Source organism: Oryctolagus cuniculus, chromosome 12, assembly GCF_051225735.1.
Source record: "Oryctolagus cuniculus isolate XC-2025 breed Fujian yellow rabbit chromosome 12, ASM5122573v1, whole genome shotgun sequence".
NCBI classification, from domain to species: Eukaryota; Metazoa; Chordata; class Mammalia; order Lagomorpha; family Leporidae; genus Oryctolagus; species Oryctolagus cuniculus.
The window spans coordinates 39,886,926-39,906,505 of NC_142878.1; the positions used below are offsets into that span (position 1 = coordinate 39,886,926).

Consider the following 19,580-nt stretch of genomic DNA (forward strand, 5'->3'; position numbering starts at 1 on the left):
CATAAATCAGTATAAATTTCAGAAGCTGATGTTATATATGAAAAGTAGTTTATAAATGTCTTGTGGTACCATTTATATAAGATCGATTTGAGAGGCACAGAGACAGAGAGCTCCCATTTTCTTCTTCATGCCCTAGATGCCTGCCGTAGCTATTTTAGGGCCTGACTGACACTGGGAACCAGGAATTCAGTCCAGGATGTGGGCTACAGACACCCAGTTACTTGAGCCATCACCTGCTACTTCTCAGGATGCACATTAGCAAGAAACAGACTAGGGTCACAGCCATACGTAATATGGGAATCCCAAGTGATATCTCTACTACTGCACCAAAAATCTGCCTCTGTATAAAAGTTTTAAACATGTAAACCAATTCTATATTTTTAAAATGGATTTACAAATATGTAAATTGCTATAAAATATTTTTGAAATGATTAGTGCCAAAATACAGATAATGGACTCCTTTGAGGAAGAAAGGAAGAAAATGATTAGAAATGTACAGAAGTGAAAATTTTAAATTGTGCAGACATGGAACTCTGTTTAGATTTGTTCATACTGAGTAGTGGACTGCTGGGTGTTTGGATTTTATTTTCAGTATTTTACTATAGATGTCAAATGTTTCATAAGTTAGGAAATATATATTGAAGACATTTTGAAACTTGAAGCAATTAGTGGGGCCAGCGCTGTGGCGCAGCAAGTTAACGCCCTGGTCTGAAGCACCAGCATCCCATATAGGTGCTGGTTCGAGACCCGGCTGCTCCACTTCCAATCTAGCTCTCTGCTACTGCCTGGGAAAGCAGTAGAGGATGGCCCAGGTCTTTGGACCCCTGCACCCGTGTGGGAGACCTGGAGGAGGCTACTGGCTCCTGGTTCCGGATCGGCACAGCTCCAGCCATTGCGGCCAATTGGGAAGTGAACCAGCGTTTGGAGGACCTCTCTCTCTCTCTCTCTCTCTCTCTCTCTGCTTCTCCTTCTCTCTCTCTCTAACTCTGACTTCAAATAAATAGGTGAATCTTTCAAAAAAAGAAGCAATTAGGATAATGGAAATATTTGTTAGGAAATACTAGACTTGTGCATATCCAATATGAGGTTAATTAAGTGGAGATTTTTTTTGTAGTGGATTTTATTTGTATTAGAGTTTAATTATATTCTTCATCTAAATAAGAGATGTACAGTAAATTATTCAGTTAAATGCAGTTCAGGGTCTACATTTTTTCCATAAAATAAATCATGTTTAATTATTTTAAACCATCTTTTAAAAGGTGATTTTTTATATATGTATATACCTCTCTAGTCCCAAGTATGGCTAGAGAGATATCAAGGTCACCAAAAATAATCTGAATATTGCCAGAGGTCTTTGTTTAAAAGTGTTTCCAAGTCTGACTGAGAACTCTTGACATTTAGAAATAAAAAGAAAATGTGAATATTTAAAATCATATTTTCTTTTCAGGATTGATTTTGAAGAAACTGCTTCACACAGGAAACTCTTTAAAGGTATATTTACTTTCTATAACTTTCCGAAAACAGCATGATTACATCACTTTTCCTAAATGTTATTGAATTGTCTTCAGTTTACTTAACTGAATTCACTTAAAATACAGAAACAAATGCAGTATATGTGAAAATTTGTCCTAGATTGACCAGGCCATTGAAAAATGAGTATTTTGCCACTACATTCACTAAGTCAGCTGAATGTGAGTTCTTCAGAAGAAAAAAATTTAGTCAATCAACAAATTACTACTCATCTTACTTGTAACCATTCCCAAGTGTAGAAAAAAGGAAGGGATAGATATATAAATGTTGGGCTTGTTTCATTTTCCATATCTCACTCATGCTGTGGGAGATGCTTACACTAAAAGCATATTGCTGTAGGTTAGGTACAGTGACATATTACAGGTATTTTTGGTAGCAAGGCTTGGGTACCCCAGTATAAAGGAATAAACCTGTTTCTCATTTGATTTCAGATTAGGCGAGAAGGTGTTCGTCTTTTCCTGCTGTGGTTGCAAGCTCTTCAGAACAACTGCAGCAAAGAGCAGCTCTGGATGTTCTCCTGCTTAATTCCTGGATTTTTAGCACCGCAGTCTGAACATGGACCTCGAACTTTAGATAATCTCATTAATCCTCCACTCAACCTTCAAGAAAGTAAGACTCATGAGATGTTAGTCATCAGTATTTCTAAGTTTTCTGTGTACTCTGTTTGTGTGCTTCTTGAATCTGTGTTAACTGAGTAATTCAAAGCAAATTTTAAGTGTAGGTTTTATTATTTGTATATGGTAAGGCCAACAGATCAAGAGGATTGAAAAGAGAGTTTGCTGCAGTTCCCAAGAGGAAGGGAAGGGGCTATGTAGGGAAGTACAGTGCAGGGCGGAGGACAGAGGACTCAGGAAAGTGTGTGCACGAACCGTTACTGTGGTTCCCCGGGAAGGAGCAGGCAAACAGCATGAGCAAACTTGGACGTTTTTGACTCATGGCAGGGAGCTCTGAGGCATCAAGGTTGTCCCTGGTCTACAGGGCCTGACTGTGGGCATTAGGACAGGAGTACTGGCCCTGAGTGTGACTGCAGGGGAGCGCGTGGCGTGGGCTCTGCATTGGCTGGCTGGGAGGTGAAGTGCTCTTTCCAAGGCTGATCGGATGCTGTCTCCAGAAATTGGCAAACACTGTGCAGAGCATTCTCTCCAGAGCCTGCAAGGCCCTAGATGTTTAAACACTGGAAGCATGGTTAATACAGACCATTTTTTACATTTATCTTTGTTTTCTGTTTTACCGTGTATCTTGGAATGTGTATGCTCATTGAAATATAAGTGTTTTACTTTTTTTTTTTTTAAGATTTATTTATTTATTTGAAAGGCACAACTTCAGAGAGGGAGAGACAAAGGCAGAGAGACAAAGAGACAGAGATCTTCAAACAGCTGGCTCACTCCCCAAATCGCCACAATGGCCAGGATTGGGCCTGGCCAAAGCCAGGAGCCAGGAGCCTCGAGCCTCATCCAGTCTCCCACTTGGGTGCAGGGGCCCAAACACTTGAGCCATCTTCCGCTGCCTTCCCAGCACACTAGCCAGGAGCTGGACTGGAAGTGGGGCAGCCCGGATTCCAACTGATGCCCATATGGCATGCTGACTCCACAGGAGGTGGTGGCCTTACCCCCTGTGCCACAGCTCAGGTCCCAGTGTGTTTTGCTTTATACAATAGATGACTTTAAAGATATTGTATATGAGTTGAATTTTTATAAATTCCTAGTAGTATTTTTATTTATAAATTATAAATGTATTTATAAAGTTTATTTTTAAGTTTATAAATTTATTTATAATTTCAGAAATTCTGTTTTTATCTTTAATGAGTCTTGTTGCTATTTACTTTCAATTTTTCTGATTTTTTTCCTTCTTTAGTTCTTCCTGTATTGATACAGATATTTAAAGAACTTAATTTTGCTTTTTGTTTTATACACAAAGACACACAAGTATTTTCCTTTTCTCTGATTAACAAAAATTTGTCATAAATAGTACTATGTGGAATCTTCAAAAACTTCATGAAAATGTGCACTTAAGAAGGCTATACATGGATTGCAAATTTTTTGCACCATAGTAAACTTGTCTTTTAATTTCATTTTCCCACATTTTAAAATACTCTCTTTTTTAAGCTAGAGCTGCCATAACAAAATATCACCAACGGGGGCCAAAGCCATGGCGCAGTAGGTTAATCCTCCACCTGCAGCTCTGGCATCCCATATGGGCTCTGGTTCTAGTCCTGGCTGCTCCTCTTCCCATCCAGCTCTCTGCTATGGCCTGGGAGGGTGGTAGAGGATGGGCCAGGTGCTTGGGCCCCTGCACCCATGTAGGAGACAGAGAAGAGGCTCCTGGCTCCTGGCTTCGGATTGGCTCAGCTCTGGTCATTGCAGCCATTTGGGGAGTGAACCAATGGAGGGAAGACCTTTCTCTTGTCTCTTCCTCTCACTGTACCTCTACTTCTCAAACAAATAAATAAATAAAATCTTTAAAAAAAATCACTAACTGTCTGGCTTAAACAAAAGTTTATTATCTTATATTTCTAGAAGTAGAAAGTCCATGTTTAAGAGGTTTGATATTTGATGATGCTCTCTTCTCACATGCAAAGTGCACCTTTAAAAATTATTTATTTATATATTTTATTTATTTGAAAGATAGGGACACAGACATCCTCCATCCTCTGATTCACCCCCTAAACGCCTGCAGTAGCAAAGGTGGGAGCCTGGAACTGAATCTGGGTCTCCCTTGTGGAGAACAGAGACTCAGGTACATGAGCTGTCACCTACTTCTTCCTGGGATGTGCATTAACAGGAAACTGGGATTGGAAGCAGAGCCAGGACTGGAACCCAGGCACTGATAGGGATGCAGGTGTCCCAAGTGGCATCTTAACTGCTGTTCTAAATGTCTGCCCTAGACTGCATGTTTTTGCTACATCTTCACCTGGCCTTTTCCCTGTGCATTTGGATGCATGAATACATGGACAAAGAGCAAGCCTTTTGGTATCGTTCACTCCCCAAATGGCTGCAGTGGTCAGAGTTGGGTGCATCTGAAGCCAGGAGCCAGGAGCTGCTTCTGCATTTCCCACGCAGATGCGGGGGCCCAAGCGCTTGGACCTCTTCCACTGCTTTCCCAGGCCATCAGCAGGGAGCTGGATTGGAAGTGGAGCATGCAGGACTCGAACCAGCACCACAGGCGGAGGCTTAACCTACTACACCATAGCACTAGCCCCTAAGTTGTAATTTCTATAAATTTAGATTTTTCAATAAATTAAACTACACCTGAAGCACAAAATTTTACAAACAGTACCACATTGGTGTAAAATCTATAAATGAACTAGTTCAAATAGGCTGTTTATACTATTTAATATTTTAATATTTGATATTAATATTAATATTGAAAAATTTTAGAGTATTTATATTTTCTTCTGCATCTCTCTAACCATGTCATAGTGTAAATTTCTTTCCTCTCTTTTTATAGCTTTTTAAAAAATTGTTAGTTTCAACTGCATTTATAAGTGACTTTACTCCTTTTTATGAACAGAAGTTTTGGCATAGCAAGTAAAGCTACTGCCTACAGTGTCAGCATCCCATATGGGAGCTGGTTTGAGTCCCAGCTTCTCCACTTCCAGTACAGCTCCCTGCTAATGTATCTGAGAAAGCAAGAGAGGATGGCCCAAGTTCTTGTGTCCCTGCACCCATGTGGAATACCTGAAGAAACTCCTGGCTCCTGGCTTTGGCCTGGCCCTGCCCTGGCCATTGTGGCCATTTAGGAAGTGATCCAAGTGGATGAAAGATCTCCCTCTTTCTACCTCTGCTTCTCCCTCTCCATAATTCTGCCTTTCAAATAAGTAAAAAAATCTTAAAAAAAAAAATTGAAGTTTTGTTTTCTACTCTACAAGACATGGAAGTATGGGTATGTGTTCCTCAATATGGACTAAGAAGATCTTAGGGAAGAAGGCCAGTCACTTTTAGTGGGATTTTTATAGCTTCACAAAGTATGGCATTCATAAAGTATATTTTTCTGTGGGGACAGAATGGTCCAGGAAATTCAGAGTACACATGATAAAAGTTGTATTTTTAAAGTATAATTTTTCAAAAAAGAATATTAGGAGTAACATACCATGCATTTTGTCAGAACTTAAACCTACCTCTGTTGTGAACTTACTTAGTTGGCTCAAATTTATTGAAAAATAGGTTTAAACTCTTGTGTGTGTTAAACCAGTACTGCTTAGGATATATTCAAAAGAATTCCGCTAGTTGTGGATTGATTTTTTGTATTTATTACAATGAATGTTTTCGCATTTCTGAAAAGTAAAAAAATAAAAATTTCTTTTCCTGTGATCAGATTATTACCTTTTGATGAATATGCATTCTTGCTAATATTTCTTATCATACTGTGTAATTTTTGTAATGGACTTTTTTTTTAAAAAAAGATTTATATATTTATTTGAAAGGCAGAGTTACAGAGAGAGGGAGAGACAGAGAAAGAGATCTTCTTCCACTGGTTCACTCCCTAAGTGGCTGCAACAGCCAGGGCTGGGCCAGACGTAAGTGAGGATTCAGGAGCTTCATCTGGGTTTCCCGTGTGGGTGGCAGGGAACCAGGCACTTGAGCCGTCTGCTGCTATTTTCCCCAGCATGTTAGGGAGCTGGACTGGAAGTGGAGCAAACCAGTATCCATGTGGGATGCTAGCATCACAGGTGGCAGCTTAACCCACTATACCTCAATGCCAGGCCCTGTAATGGACACTCTTAATGTGAACTTAAAGAGGAAAGGTTCTTTCCCTAGTAAGATGGTATGTACTTTTTTTTTTTTTTTTTTTTTTTGACAGGCAGAGATAGACAGTGAGAAAGAGAGACAGAGAGAAAGGTCTTCCTTTCATTGGTTCACCCCCTAAATGGTTGCTATGGCCAGCGCGCAGCGCTGATCCAAAGCCAGGAGTCATGTGCTTCCTCCTGGTCTGCCATGCGGGTGCAGAGCCCAAGCACTTGGGCCATCCTCCACTGCCTTCCTGGGCAACAGCAGAGAGCTGGACTGGAAGAGGAGCAACCGGGACAGAATCCGGCACCCCAACTGGGATTAGAACCCGGGGTGCCGGCGCCGCAGGTGGAGAATTACCCAAGTGAGCCTTGCCGCCGGCCCATGTTATGTACTCTTAATCATTGTATATATGTTCGTACCTGTTTCACAGTCTCTTAATCAAGTGTTCTCAAAACACCTGATTATTCAAGTTTATGGTTGTTGTGGTGGAGCATCAAGAATGATTTCAGATTTATTTCAAGTTTCAAATACTAGAAAGTTTTCCAGCAGTTTTTATTGCCTATATGTTTTACGGTTTAATTTTATTTTGTAATTGTGTTACTAAATTTATTTTGTAATCGTGTTATTGTTTTGTCTTTGAATAGCTCAAGTCACTATAGAAGAAATCACTCCTCTTGTTCCCCCACAATCTGGAGATAAAGGACAAGAAGATCTCACAAGCTATTTTCTTGAAGCACTTTTAAAATATATAGTAATTCAGGTATGTATTGCCTTCTTTGATGTCATCTCCTTTATGATCCTTCTTCTGATCCTTTTATTTGTAATCAGCAGCTGTGATACTTTATGTGAAAAGCTAATAACAATTTAATTTAGGGATCAATCTGCCAAGATCTAAGTGGGCTGCAGGATAGGGAATGGGGGGCAATGTAATTTACATTAAAACTTATTTGTTCCTTTTGAATTTGTAGGTACACGTATGTTATATAGCTTAGATACTAAATGTACATGCTCTGATTGACTGATGAGTGCACTGTTGGCACATACACTTTTTTTTTTAACTGTTGTAAGTGCAAAGTTTCCTATTAGAAACATATAAAGTAAATTTCATCCCTGAATAAGATTTCAAGTTTGAATCCTGATTGCATATCTTAAAATGAGTCCATTGGTAAATTTCTTAAACATTCTATGCTTCTGTTTCCTCATTTGTAAAGTAATGATAAAATAATAACTAACCCATTTTGATGTTTGAAGCTGAGATATTGCAGAGTGCTCTAAGTGCTCAGTGCACATAGTGCCAGTTCTATAGTGGGTAGTTGTTACTGTTGTCATTAATGTTACTAGTTCTCCTTTTAAAACAAGCTTTTGTATTGCATACAGATTTTTAAAATCACGATTTATTGGGTACAGTTGGTACAGCCGATGCAAGTTTTGATACATGTGTACACCTGTGACCCCATCCCTGCAGCCAATATAATGAATGTATCCGTCACCTTGAAAGTTTTCCTGGGTCCTTTTTAATCCACCCTTTTGAACTCCCCCAACACACACTTCTGCAGGCCACCATTTTCTGATTTTTGTTAATTTGTGTTTTCCATGTTTTCATATAAATGGAATTATGTGGTATGTTTTCTTTTTTGGTATGCCTTCTTTCTTGTCAGCAAAATTATTTTAAGAATTACCTGTATTGTTATTTGTAGCAATAGTTTGCTGCTTTTTATTGCTGAGTAGCATTCCATTGGATATGTCACAAATCTATTATTTGGTAACCTGTTGATGGTCATTTGAGTTGTCTCCAGTTTTAGGCAATTAAAACTTCTATAATATTGGTAACCAGGTCATTGTGTGGGCATAGCTTTCTTCTTCCTTGGGTAAATATCTAGGAGTAGTATGGCTAGATCATATAGTAGATATATAAGGGGTCATCGGAAAGTTCATGGGATATATGTATTAAGAATAATGTAGGGGGGCTGGTGCCGTGGCTCACTTGGTTAATCCTCCACCTGTGGTGCCAGCATCCCTTATGGAAAGCCGGGTTCTAGTCCTGGTTGCTCCTCTTCTAGTCCTGTTCTCTGCTGTGGCCCAGGAGGGCAGTGGAGGATGGCCCAAGTGCTTGGGCCCCTGCACCTGCATGGGAGACCAGGAAGAAGCACCTGGCTCTTGGCTTCAGATTGGCTCAGTGCCAGCCATAGCGGCCATTTTGGGGGTGAACAACTGAAGGAAGACCTTTCCTCTCTGTCTCTCTCTCTCACTGTCTAAAACTCTACCTGTCAAATTAAAAAAAGGAAAAAGAAAAAAAAGAAAAATGTAGGAGCCGGCGCTGTGGCGTAGTGGGTAAATAGCCGTTGCCTGCTGTGCCAGCATCCCATATGGGTGCCAATTCGAGTTTTCGCTGCTCCACTTCCCATTCAGCTCTCTGCTGTGTCCTGGGAAAGTGGTAGAAGATGGCCCAAGTGCTTGGGCCCCTCCACCCGTGTGGGACACCTGGAAGAAACTCCTGGCTCCTGGCTCCGGATTGGCGCAGCTTCAGCCGTTGCGGCCATCTGGGGAGTGAACCATTGGATGGAAGACCTCTCTCTCGTTCTCTCTGCCTCTCCTCTCTCTGTGTAACTCTGACTTTCAAATAAAATAAAATAAAAATTCTTAAAAAAAAAAGTGGCTTTATTGAGGTAGCATATATACACCATAAAGTTCAGCACTTAAAATGTATTGTTCATTTTTTTTTAAAGTATGTTCACAGGGCTGTGCAATCATCACCACAGTATAATATTAGAACTTTTCAGTCCTCTAAATAATGAACTCCATTCCTTTTAGGAGTTGGTCCAGCTATCTCCCAACTCTTCCATCCCTAGCCCTAGGCAAACATTAATCTATTTTTTTGTTTCTATTTTCCTATTGAGGACACTTCATATAAATGGAATCGTGCGAATACAATATGTAGTCTTTTTTTGACTAGCTTCTTAGGGAATGTTTTTAAGATTGATCTATGCTGTAGCATATATCAGTACTGCATTCCTTTTTATTGCCGAATGATATTCTATTATGTGTGTGTTCCACATTTTGTTTATTCATCTGTTGATAAGTATGTGAGTTGTGTTTACTTACTATCCAGCAGGTAATATTTTAATTCCTTACTCTTTATTTTTAATGTTTATTTTCACTTACTTGAAAGAGTGACAGAGACACACACACAGAGTGGTGGGAGGAGAGAGAGATGTCCCATCCTTTGGCTTATTCCCCAAATGCCCACAACAGCCAGGGCTGGGCCAGGCTGAAGCCAGGAGCCTGGACTCCCTCTACAACTCCCATGTGAGTGGCAGGGGCCAAAATACTTGTGCCATCGTCTGCTGCCTCCTGTGATGCACTAGCAGGAAGTTGAATGGGAAGCAGAATAACTGGGTCTTGAACTGGCGTTGTGACATGAGAAGTGGGCATCCTGAGCTGCGACTTAACCTGCTGTGCCACAACACCTGCTCCGTTACTTTTCATTTTAACTCATTACGTCTGCACTCAAGAGTTGCTGAAGTACTGTAGGAAAAGTCTTTGTCCTCTCCCTATTTATTGATTCTTCTCAACATGGGTTTATGGTTTCCTATGAATCCATGCGTTAAAAGCTCGTTTCTTTTACTTACTTTGATGCTCAGATTGTCCTAGATCTGGGCAGAGTTCCTTCAAGCTGATTCCTGTGCTTTTTGTTTTGTCTGCATTATTGTTTGAGCACTTCCTAATTTCCTGGTTCAGCAAGATGTAGCCTCATCTCATACCTTCCTTGCCCTGTAATCTGCTGTTTCTCTAATGAGCCATTATTCATTTTGGTGGAGAACTGTATTTAGAATTGATCTGGACACTTAGAGTGTTCATTGCTGTTGGGGTGTTAGCACTCCTGGACCTTGTCAGTCACCAGAGATAGGGAATATATACATATATACACATGCAGATACACAGAAATTCAGATTCCTGTCTGTCTCACTGCTGTGGTATGGCCCTTGGCTAGGCTTGGACTGTATTTTTGTCTTCACAAGAGTAGAAATTCAAAGAAGAGACATAGATAAAAGTCAGCTGGAAAGCAAGATTTATTTATAAGCAAAGTGAAGGTACACACTCGGGCAAAACTCGGGAGAGAGAATTGGATTCTACAAGATTTATGGTTTCCGTTTTATACTATATGGAGGCATAGGGGGTGGTGTCTGGGGTGGTCTTATTTGAATATTCAAGGAGGGCAGAATTTGGGATAGAGTTTGAGTGCTGCCCATTTGTGTACCCTTTTTTTGGGGGAAGGGGAGAAATCTTAGAAAAGTGTGTGTATGATGGGAGTGGGAGTCTCAGCCCTGGTAGTTGTATTATAAACTGTAATGACCTAAAGATCATTGCTGGACTCTGGCCTTAGAATCAGCGCTTAAGACATTCGGATCTGGCTAAAAAGCCCATGAGAGTATATCAGGCATGGAAAGCCAAGCACTCTGGCAAAAAATGGCCTAAATGAAAGATCTCTGTGAGTGAGATCCTGGTGGAAAGAAGGGGCCATGAAAGAAGGAGGTACCATTCTCTGAAGGAAGGAAAGAACTTCCACTTTGACTATGGCCTTGTCTAAATAAGGTCAGAGTTTGTGAACTCAAGAGGCTTCCATAGCCTTGGCAGCTCATGACAAGAGCCTCGGATGATTACTGACGTCATAAATAAGAGTGTCAGTTGTTTAATCAACAACAGGGATCACTGTGCACTTGCTCTCCATGTGGGACCTCTGTCCTTAATGTGTAGTACTATGCAAATTAACAGTAAAACTAATCTTCAAACAGTACTTTATACTTTGTGTTTCTGTGTGGATGCAAACTGTTGAAATCTTTACTTAGTATATACTAAGTTGATCTTCTGTATATAAAGATGATTAAAAATGAATCTTAATGAAGAATGGGGTTGGAGAGGGAATGGGAGATGGGAGGGTTTGCGGGTTGTACTTTTGAAATTGATATTTATTAAATAAAAATTTTCTATTTAAAGAAAAAGGATCAGGGCCGGCGCCATGGCTCAATAGGCTAATCCTCCACCTTGCGGCGCCGGCACACCGGGTTCTAGTCCCGGTCGGGGCGCCGGATTCTGTCCCGGTTGCCCCTCTTCCAGGCCAGCTCTCTGCTATGGCCAGGGAGTGCAGTGGAGGATGGCCCAAATGCTTGGGCCCTGCACCCCATGGGAGACCAGGAAAAGCACCTGGCTCCTGGCTCCTGCCATCGGATCAGCGCGGTGCGCCGGCTGCAGCGGCGGCCATTGGAGGGTGAACCAACGGCAAAGGAAGACCTTTCTCTCTGTCTCTCTCTCTCACTGTCCACTCTGCCTGTCAAAAAAAAAAGAAAAAGGATCATTGCTGGAACACATCCTGCAGCCATATTGGGGATTTCTAATTGTACTTGAGTCTAGGATTTGCAACATCACCTAAGTTGGAGTTTCTACTACATGGAAAGCAACAGAGTTTGATGCTGCATGGAGAGAGAGGTTTGGGTGGTGTGAAGAAAAGGGGTTTGAATAGTGCACATGGGGCTGTCACCCGGGCCATGCTGCCACACATCTACCTCACTGCCTACATCATCGTTATGCCAGTACCCCAGATTGCAGTCTATTATCACAGGGTTCTTCCTTTCCATGTGAGAAACCTGGCTGATATTATTCTCAGTATATTATTTAATCAGTCCTTATAGGTAAGCAGTGACTCATTACCACCATTACCCTGCAGAAATTCTCCTTAACTGAGCTGGACTCTAGTACTCGCCTCTAGGTCTTAATCAGCGCCTACTTAGATATCTTCGTACCCTGCTAGAGTTACATTCTCCTGCTGTCTCTCCTACTTCTCCCCCAACTTTGTGAACACCCTCTGCATCCCTCCCAGGCTCTGAGTCACTGGGCTACTGCCTCTCCTACCACTCCCTTCGTGGAGGCTCAGCTTCTGTGCTCAGCTTCTGCTTAACTGCACCTGACTACTGCCGCTCCTCACATAGGCAGCGATGTGTGTGTTCTCACGCACACATACATCCCTGGAGATGGACGCTTATTTGCATGCCTTTTAGTTGAATTTATTCAGATAGAGAAAAGAGGAAGGAACATTAGTAACTTTATTGTTGGAGCCAAAATTTTCACTTTTTCAGAAAACATTTGAACTTCTTAGATTTTGAAATATTTATAATGTATGTGTATATTGGATCAGCTTTAAAGATTTTTCCTTTTGCCATGCTGATCTTCATAGTGGAACAGTGTATTTGTAATTTTTAGAAGCTTGTTTCTAGTAGCTCATAATTGTATCGAAATGATTCTTTCTCTGATGATTCTAATTATGTTTATTTTTAGGTGAAAAGTTTAGAATGGAAGAACAAAGAAAACCAAGAAAGAGGATTTTCATTTCTGTTTTCACATTTTAAAAAATATTACTTACCCTACATTTTCCCAAATATCTGTAAGGAGAACAGTTTATATCATCCTGTACTTGGTAGGTAGTATTTGGAATTTTATAAAAGATCACTCATAATAGTAAAATAACTCTCATTATGAAGTTGGCGTTTGTTATCTGTAGAAAACTTATCACTCTAATATGTGTGTTCATTGGTAGAGATACTATACTTAGATTAATGTGGAGAATGAATTAATAGGCAATTTTCATTGAGAATTAGCGTTTTTTTAAATTATTCTCTGGATCTTATCCTTTGGTAATTGCTACAAGAAATGATTGTGATTATGAATTAAACTGAATTTTCATGTTTGGTTTGATCCTTAGACTATACTATAAATTCTGGGTTTTAGTGATTAAAATTTTCTTTTAAATTCTTATTTGAGAGACAGACATAGAAAGGGAGAGAGAGAGAGTGCTAGTGAGTGAGTGTGCACGTGGGTGCCCAGCTGTTGACCAAGTTCCCAAATGCTCACAGTGGCCCAGGCTAGGCTGGTCTGAAGCTCAGAACCAGGAACTCAACATAGGTCTGTTACATAGGGGGCAAGAACCTACTTACTTAGTCATCACAGCTGCCTTCCAGGGCCCTTATTAGCAAAAAACTGGAATCAGGAGCTAGAGATTGAACCCAAGGACTCTGATATGGGAATTGGGTATCAATGCTGGCCTCATAAATTTTCCTTTAAGATTTATTTATTTATTTGAAAGTCAGAGTTACAGAGAGAGAAGGAGAGTCAGAGAGAGATATATCAAGATACATCAAGAATTAGTCTTAGTCACAATGCAGACCTTTTCCACATATTGAGAGCGTTGGTAATATGAATATAGAAATGTCCATTTTGCAATAGAATGTTATTAATTCCAGGTTTTGACTACTAGCAAGTTTAGCCAAAACTTCAAACTTTGTTAGGCTTCAGATTGCTTGTTTTAGGTGAATTGAAGAGAGGCTTCATTAATTTTAAATGCTTCTGGAAGTTTCATTGTACTTAGGATTCATCAAACCTTTTGATGATATTTTGCAAAAAGACATGTTTCCATTTATCAGCCTGGTATATATGGTTTATTATTTTGTATTCTATACTAATACAGCAAAATGGAAAGTATAATTTTTGGACTAAAGCTACTTTTTAAAAAATATTTGTTTATTTATTTATTTGGAGGCATTACAAGGAGGAGGGAGGAAGGGAGGGCGGGGGGAGAGAGAGAGAGCGAGATCTTCCATCTTCTAGTTCACTCTCCAGGTGGCCTCAATGGCTGGGGATGGACCAGGCTAAAGCCAGGAGTCAGGGGCTTCTTCTAGGTCTCATGTGGGTGCAGGGGCCCCAGCTCTTGGGCTTCCTTCTACTGTTTTTCCCAGGCCATTAGCAGGAGCTGGATTGGAAGTTAGAGTAGTGCCCATATGGGATGCCAGTATCTCAAGCAGTGGCTTTACATACTAAGCCACAATTCTGGCCCCTAAAACTGCTTTTACAACCATAATAACTTCATAATGTTTTCTCAGTTGTTTAAAAATGCAATTTATTCAAGCATAATTCTCATTCTAGATTGTTTTCCTTTTATTTTAATAGATATTCCGCAAATGAGACCAAAGCCACATTATGTCATGATAAAGAAGGATGCTGAAACCAATGAAGCAATCTATTGTACAAAGGAACCTTTTATTAAAGCTCGTGTTATTGTCATTCGTTGGCTTGTTTCTTTCTGGCTAGAGCCAAAACCACATACAGGACCTCATATTCCTGGGATGGAAGGTGAAGTCTTGCCAAAGAATATTCAGGTAATAATACCAAATTAGGCAAGCTTGTTAAAGTTAAAAATTACTTTTGAAATTTAGTCCACTAGTTTCAATTGCTTTCTGTGTATAGTACATTTGAAATAAATAATATTGATACTTTATTTGTATAAATGTATTTTATAAATCTAAATTTTAACCATTATAGGAGTTACAATTTTCTTAATAAAAATAAAACTTGGGATGCATGGGAGATCATTTCAGTTATATATCAGTCTCAGCTTCTAATTTAGTCTCTTTATTTTATTTTAATTGCACTCTAGTCCCCATATCCACAGGGGATACATTCCAAAACCCGAGTGGATGGATGTCTTGAATCTGGGATAGTATTAAACACTTTGTAAATTGTATGTGTTTTCCTACACATACATAACAGTGACAAAGTTTAATTTATAAATTAGGCACAGCAAGAAATTAACAGCAATAATAAAATAAGACTATACTGTAGTAAAACTTATTGTTGTTTATTTTTGGAATCTTCAGTTGGGTAGCTGAAATTGAGGAAAGCAAAAACATAGATAAGCATATACTTGGAGGCCGGCGCTGTGGTGTGGGAGGTAAAGCCGCCACCTGCAGTGTTGGCATCCCATATGGGCACTGTTCAAGACCCTGCTGCTCCACTTCTGATCCAGCTCGCTGCTATGGCCTGGGAAATCAGTAGAAGATGGCCCAAGTCCTTGGGCCCCTGCACCCACGTAGGAGACCCGGAAGAAGCTCCTGGCTCCTGGCTTCAGCTCAGCTCAGCTCAGGCTATTCTGGCCAACTGAAGAGTGAACCAGTGGATGGAAAACCTCTCTTTCTCTCTCTCTCTCTCTCTCTCTCTCTGCCTCTCCTTCTCTTTGTGTAACTCTGACTTTCAAATAAATAAATAAATCTTAAAAAAAGAAAAAAGGATATACTATTGGACAGATCTAAAAATACATAATTAATTTTTTTTTTTTTAATTTGAGAAGCAAAGAGAATAATAGCTTCTGATCGCTGGTTCACTCCCCAGATCCCTGCAACATCTGGAGCTGTGCCAGGCTGAAACTGGGAATCATGAACTCGATCTAGGTTTCATACATGGGTTGCAGAGACCCAGCTCCCTGAGCCATCACCTACTGCCTCCAAGGTTTACATTATGACATTATGAAGTTAGAATTGCGAGACACCTGGGACTTGAACCTATGCTGTGGATAAGGGATGTGGGTGTCCCCATAAGCAGTTAAATTGCTAGACCAAATGTTTACCCCTACATGTAAATTCTTAGCTTGATAGCCCTGATTAATTTCTAGGCAATCACAGAATGCAGATTTAAAGTCCTGTGTCCCACCGCTTCCTTCGTTTTCTCCTCAAAGACATCAAGTCTAGAAATGTGATAAACATCTATTCAGCAGAGGAACTAATATTTCAAATTTGTTTTCATAAAGTTTATAATTCTTTTATTTTATTTGAAATGAGAGGGAGACAGAAAATGGTCTTCTATCCACTGGTTCACTTTCCAAATGCCAGCAACAGCCAAGGCTGGACCAGGCCAAAGCTGGGTGCTAAGGACCCAAGTACTTGAGCCATCACCACTGCCTCCCAGGGTCTGCACTGGCAGGAAACTGGAATGAGGAGTGGAGCTGGGACTCAAACCCAAGCATTTATTTTTTTCTATTTTGTTTTTTGAAGATTTTCTGTCTGTTGTTGATTATATATGGATGTAGAACCTGAGAATATAGAATGCCAACTGTAGAAGTTATTTACTGATTGTTGAAGATACAAGCTACCACTGTTGACATTTGTCTTTCATCTAACTTTAATTAGTAATTTGTTTGATCTGCAAACTTAGAAACAAATCTGTACAACACGAAAAATATTTATAGTCACCCCTCAGTGTCCACTGCAGGTTGGTTCCAGGACCCTCTGCAAATAACAAAGCTACAATTGCTCCTTACATATATATAGTATATCCCTTACATGATATAGTATTTGCAAATAACTTGTACATATTCTCTTGGAGACTTTAAAGCATCTCCAGATTACTCATAATACTTAATGCAACATAAATATTTTTCGTGTTGTGAAAGCCTGTATATATTCACTACAGATGGAGTCTGTGTTCAGATATTTTCTGTCTATTGTTGATTATATATGGATGTAGAATCTGAGAATATGGAATGCCAACTGTAGAAGTTATTTACTGATTGTTGAAGATACAAGCTACCACTGTTGACATTTGTCTTTCACCCAACTTTAATTAGTAATTTGTTTGATCTGCAAACTTACTTAGAAACAAATCTGTACAAAATCAAGTGAGTAGATGATTAAATACTCCACATTTTAGAGTATCTCTGTATCAGTTAGATGTTGGATTATTTACACTGCCAGTTCATTATTTAAAATGTACCCTAAATGAAATTCTATGCCTGGATTTCAGACAGTGCTGGAAGTTACTTGTAAAATACTTTGTTTCTGCCAATATTTACTATTAAAAGACAAAATATCCAGTTAAAGGGTTATTAAAGTATTCTTCTCATCTTGTTTTTATTTTAGAGAGCAGCTGCCAGTTTGGTATCCAGAGAAGAAAACAAAAATGATAACGCTGATAAAACTGACAGAACTGCAGAACCAGAGCAGTCTCATTCCAATACAAGCACTCTCACAGAGCGAGAACCCAGCTCATCCAGCCTCTGTAGTATTGATGAAGAGCATCTCACAGATATTGAAATAGTTCGCCGGGTTTTTTCTTCTAAAAGAAGTAATGTAAACTTTGTCACAGAGATATTTCGTCAGGTAAAATACCTTTCAGGATTTTTAATTTGTAATGAAGACCTTTGTTCTTAATATTAATATTCTGATTTCTAGATACTTAAAATATATTCATGGAGATGTTTTTCAAAGTTCACATTTAGTTTTAAAATTTACATGTGATTTTTTAATATTTTCTGTTCATATTATTTAGCTTAAGAACTATTTTTTGTTCCTTGTAGCCCTTCTTTTATCAGAATTTTTCTAAAATTTACTCACTTTTTGCATTGAAACTTTTATTTATATCATTTTATTAATAAATTATAGTAAATTATTTTTATATTCTCTGTTGTCAGTAAAATGCCATTTATGAATATAAAAAGTGATGTTTTCATTCCTTTTAACTTTCCTTCCTAGAGTCAGTTTTGTCCTCCAAGGCAGTTTGAAATTAAGGTTGCTTATGACAAATACTACTTTGGAGAAAAGTTAAAAAGAGAAAAGGAAAATAATAAGCTATTTCACATAAAGATAGCTGGAAATTACTAAATGCACATCCTCAGATGCAGATTTGTTGTGAAAAATTGTTCTTTGAAAACTAGCCATTTGAGCTCAGTAGCAAAGGTACTAGCAGGAAAACATTGAATTTTGTTAAGATGAAGGAGAACCATCCAAATCTCATGCCAGTAAATGTAGGGGAAAATATTTTTTTGAGCAAAGCGAAGGACATTTATTGAATGAAAGTTAACGCTCCCAGCAACCAGGAGAGGACCTGAGAGGGTTGCTGACAAAGCTCTTTGTCTAGGGATTTTTACGTTTTTTTTAAATGAGGAGATTCATCTCATTGGCTCTCTGTATGCAAGTAAGGTGAAAACCAGTGAGCCAGTCGTGGGACTGACATTGACATAGCCTACTTTCCATAGAGGAAATTTACAGAGTGCTCAGTCAGCCCTGCATCGAGATATTCAGCAGATGCAACTGAAGACTACATCCTATGTATGTCGCCCATCTCTCTGGGCTCCTGGTAGATAACACCATGTGTGTTTCTTCCTTTCCTTTCTATCAATCCTCCTTCTGCAGAGGTAACCCTTGCTGCCATTAGGGAAAAGGGTGCTGACTGCTCTGATTGCTTTAGCCTGAGAGAGGGAGGTTGTTGAGGGGTGGCAATCAGGGTCCCCCTAGAGGCTTATCTAGGGGTGTTCAGTAGAAGGAGGTTTCCCTGAGAGGTTTCCTTTGCATGACTGTCTGAAGCTTCATTGACTAAACGAGGATATGAATTGGGTTAGATGATTTAAGAGGCGGGGACCAAGACTCAAGGGCTATCAAGAACAAGAGAAGAGGGAACACTAAGGGCTACATCCGTCTGAGGAGTTGTTTTTTATTGAGTATTTCCTTTCAGAGAAGTTTTCTGTCTGGGTGTTGATGTCTTCAGCTCCTATGCAGGTGCATAAGCACCTTCCCTGTGTTGTTGCTATAAATACAGTATTCTTTCTTTAGGTAGACACATCCCTCTGGCTTATGCGTCAGGAGATGAAGGTCACTTATGTTTTGGAGGACTAGTCCACAGTCAGGGAATCCAACTGTTTAATTTTATTTTTCCTATGTAGTTTATTTTAAACATTTGCCAATTGAGTTGAGAGGTGCGCAGAAGTTCCCCCTGTAGCCACCTCCACTGCAGTGACTAGGCCTGTCAGTAGAGAAGATAAGACCAGTGTTAGGACTGCTCTCTGGGTTCAAGGACAGGAGTGCTAGAGGACTTGCAGCATAGGGGTGTCCCCAGGGGCATAGTCTACAGAGTAGGCTATAAATGCTAAGGAGCACTGGCCCTTCTTGCAGGATCAGGGTGGGGGTAAGGATAAGTAGGCCTGGTTTCCACAGAAAATAGTCTTTATCCCAGATCTAAAGACAGCTGGAACTCATAGAGAAACAGGGTTTTAGGGATCTCAGTATGTTTTCCTATAAATCTGGTTTAGATATAGAGCCTAACAAAGAAAACATTTCAAATGCAGATGTGGCAATTATGTCCCCATGGTAGAACTTTAAGAAGAATTTTTGGGATCCCACCAGTAGCCCGTTGGCTATAGGGATTTGATGTTTACCACAGTCATGGAATCCCATCCTGCCTTCCAGGTGCCATTGGTTTTGGTGCAGAAGGTAGGTTTCTCTTTAGGGACACATAACATATAGGAAGTATTACCCTTCTGAGGGTCTCTGTACAGTCTAAATTGGGTCTGTTTGCTCAAATTCCAGGATTCCTCCACTGAGGAATAGGTGATTTAAAAGGTGAATTGACATCAGGTTTGGGTAATCCTTCTGCTTCCCTACCATCTAGCCTGTAAGTTTTCAAAGCATTTTTTAGTTTGATAAGCCATTTGGTTTTTTTTTTTTTTTT

At 39.7% G+C, this 19,580-nt stretch overlaps 1 protein-coding gene across 9 annotated transcripts in view; it reads left to right on the forward strand.

Annotated features, from left to right (window-relative positions):
- Positions 1 to 19,580, forward strand: part of RALGAPA1 (Ral GTPase activating protein catalytic subunit alpha 1) — a 265,484-nt gene that overhangs the window by 55,603 nt on the left and 190,301 nt on the right. For all 9 annotated transcript variants that reach the window (XM_051822764.3, XM_051822761.3, XM_089309745.1 and 6 more), the window contains exons 5-10: positions 1,448 to 1,491; positions 1,962 to 2,139; positions 6,905 to 7,020; positions 12,591 to 12,729; positions 14,256 to 14,464; positions 16,997 to 17,236. In XM_051822764.3, coding sequence (XP_051678724.3) covers positions 1,448 to 1,491; positions 1,962 to 2,139; positions 6,905 to 7,020; positions 12,591 to 12,729; positions 14,256 to 14,464; positions 16,997 to 17,236 — 926 coding nt within the window. The remainder of the gene's footprint in view (positions 1 to 1,447; positions 1,492 to 1,961; positions 2,140 to 6,904; positions 7,021 to 12,590; positions 12,730 to 14,255; positions 14,465 to 16,996; positions 17,237 to 19,580) is intronic.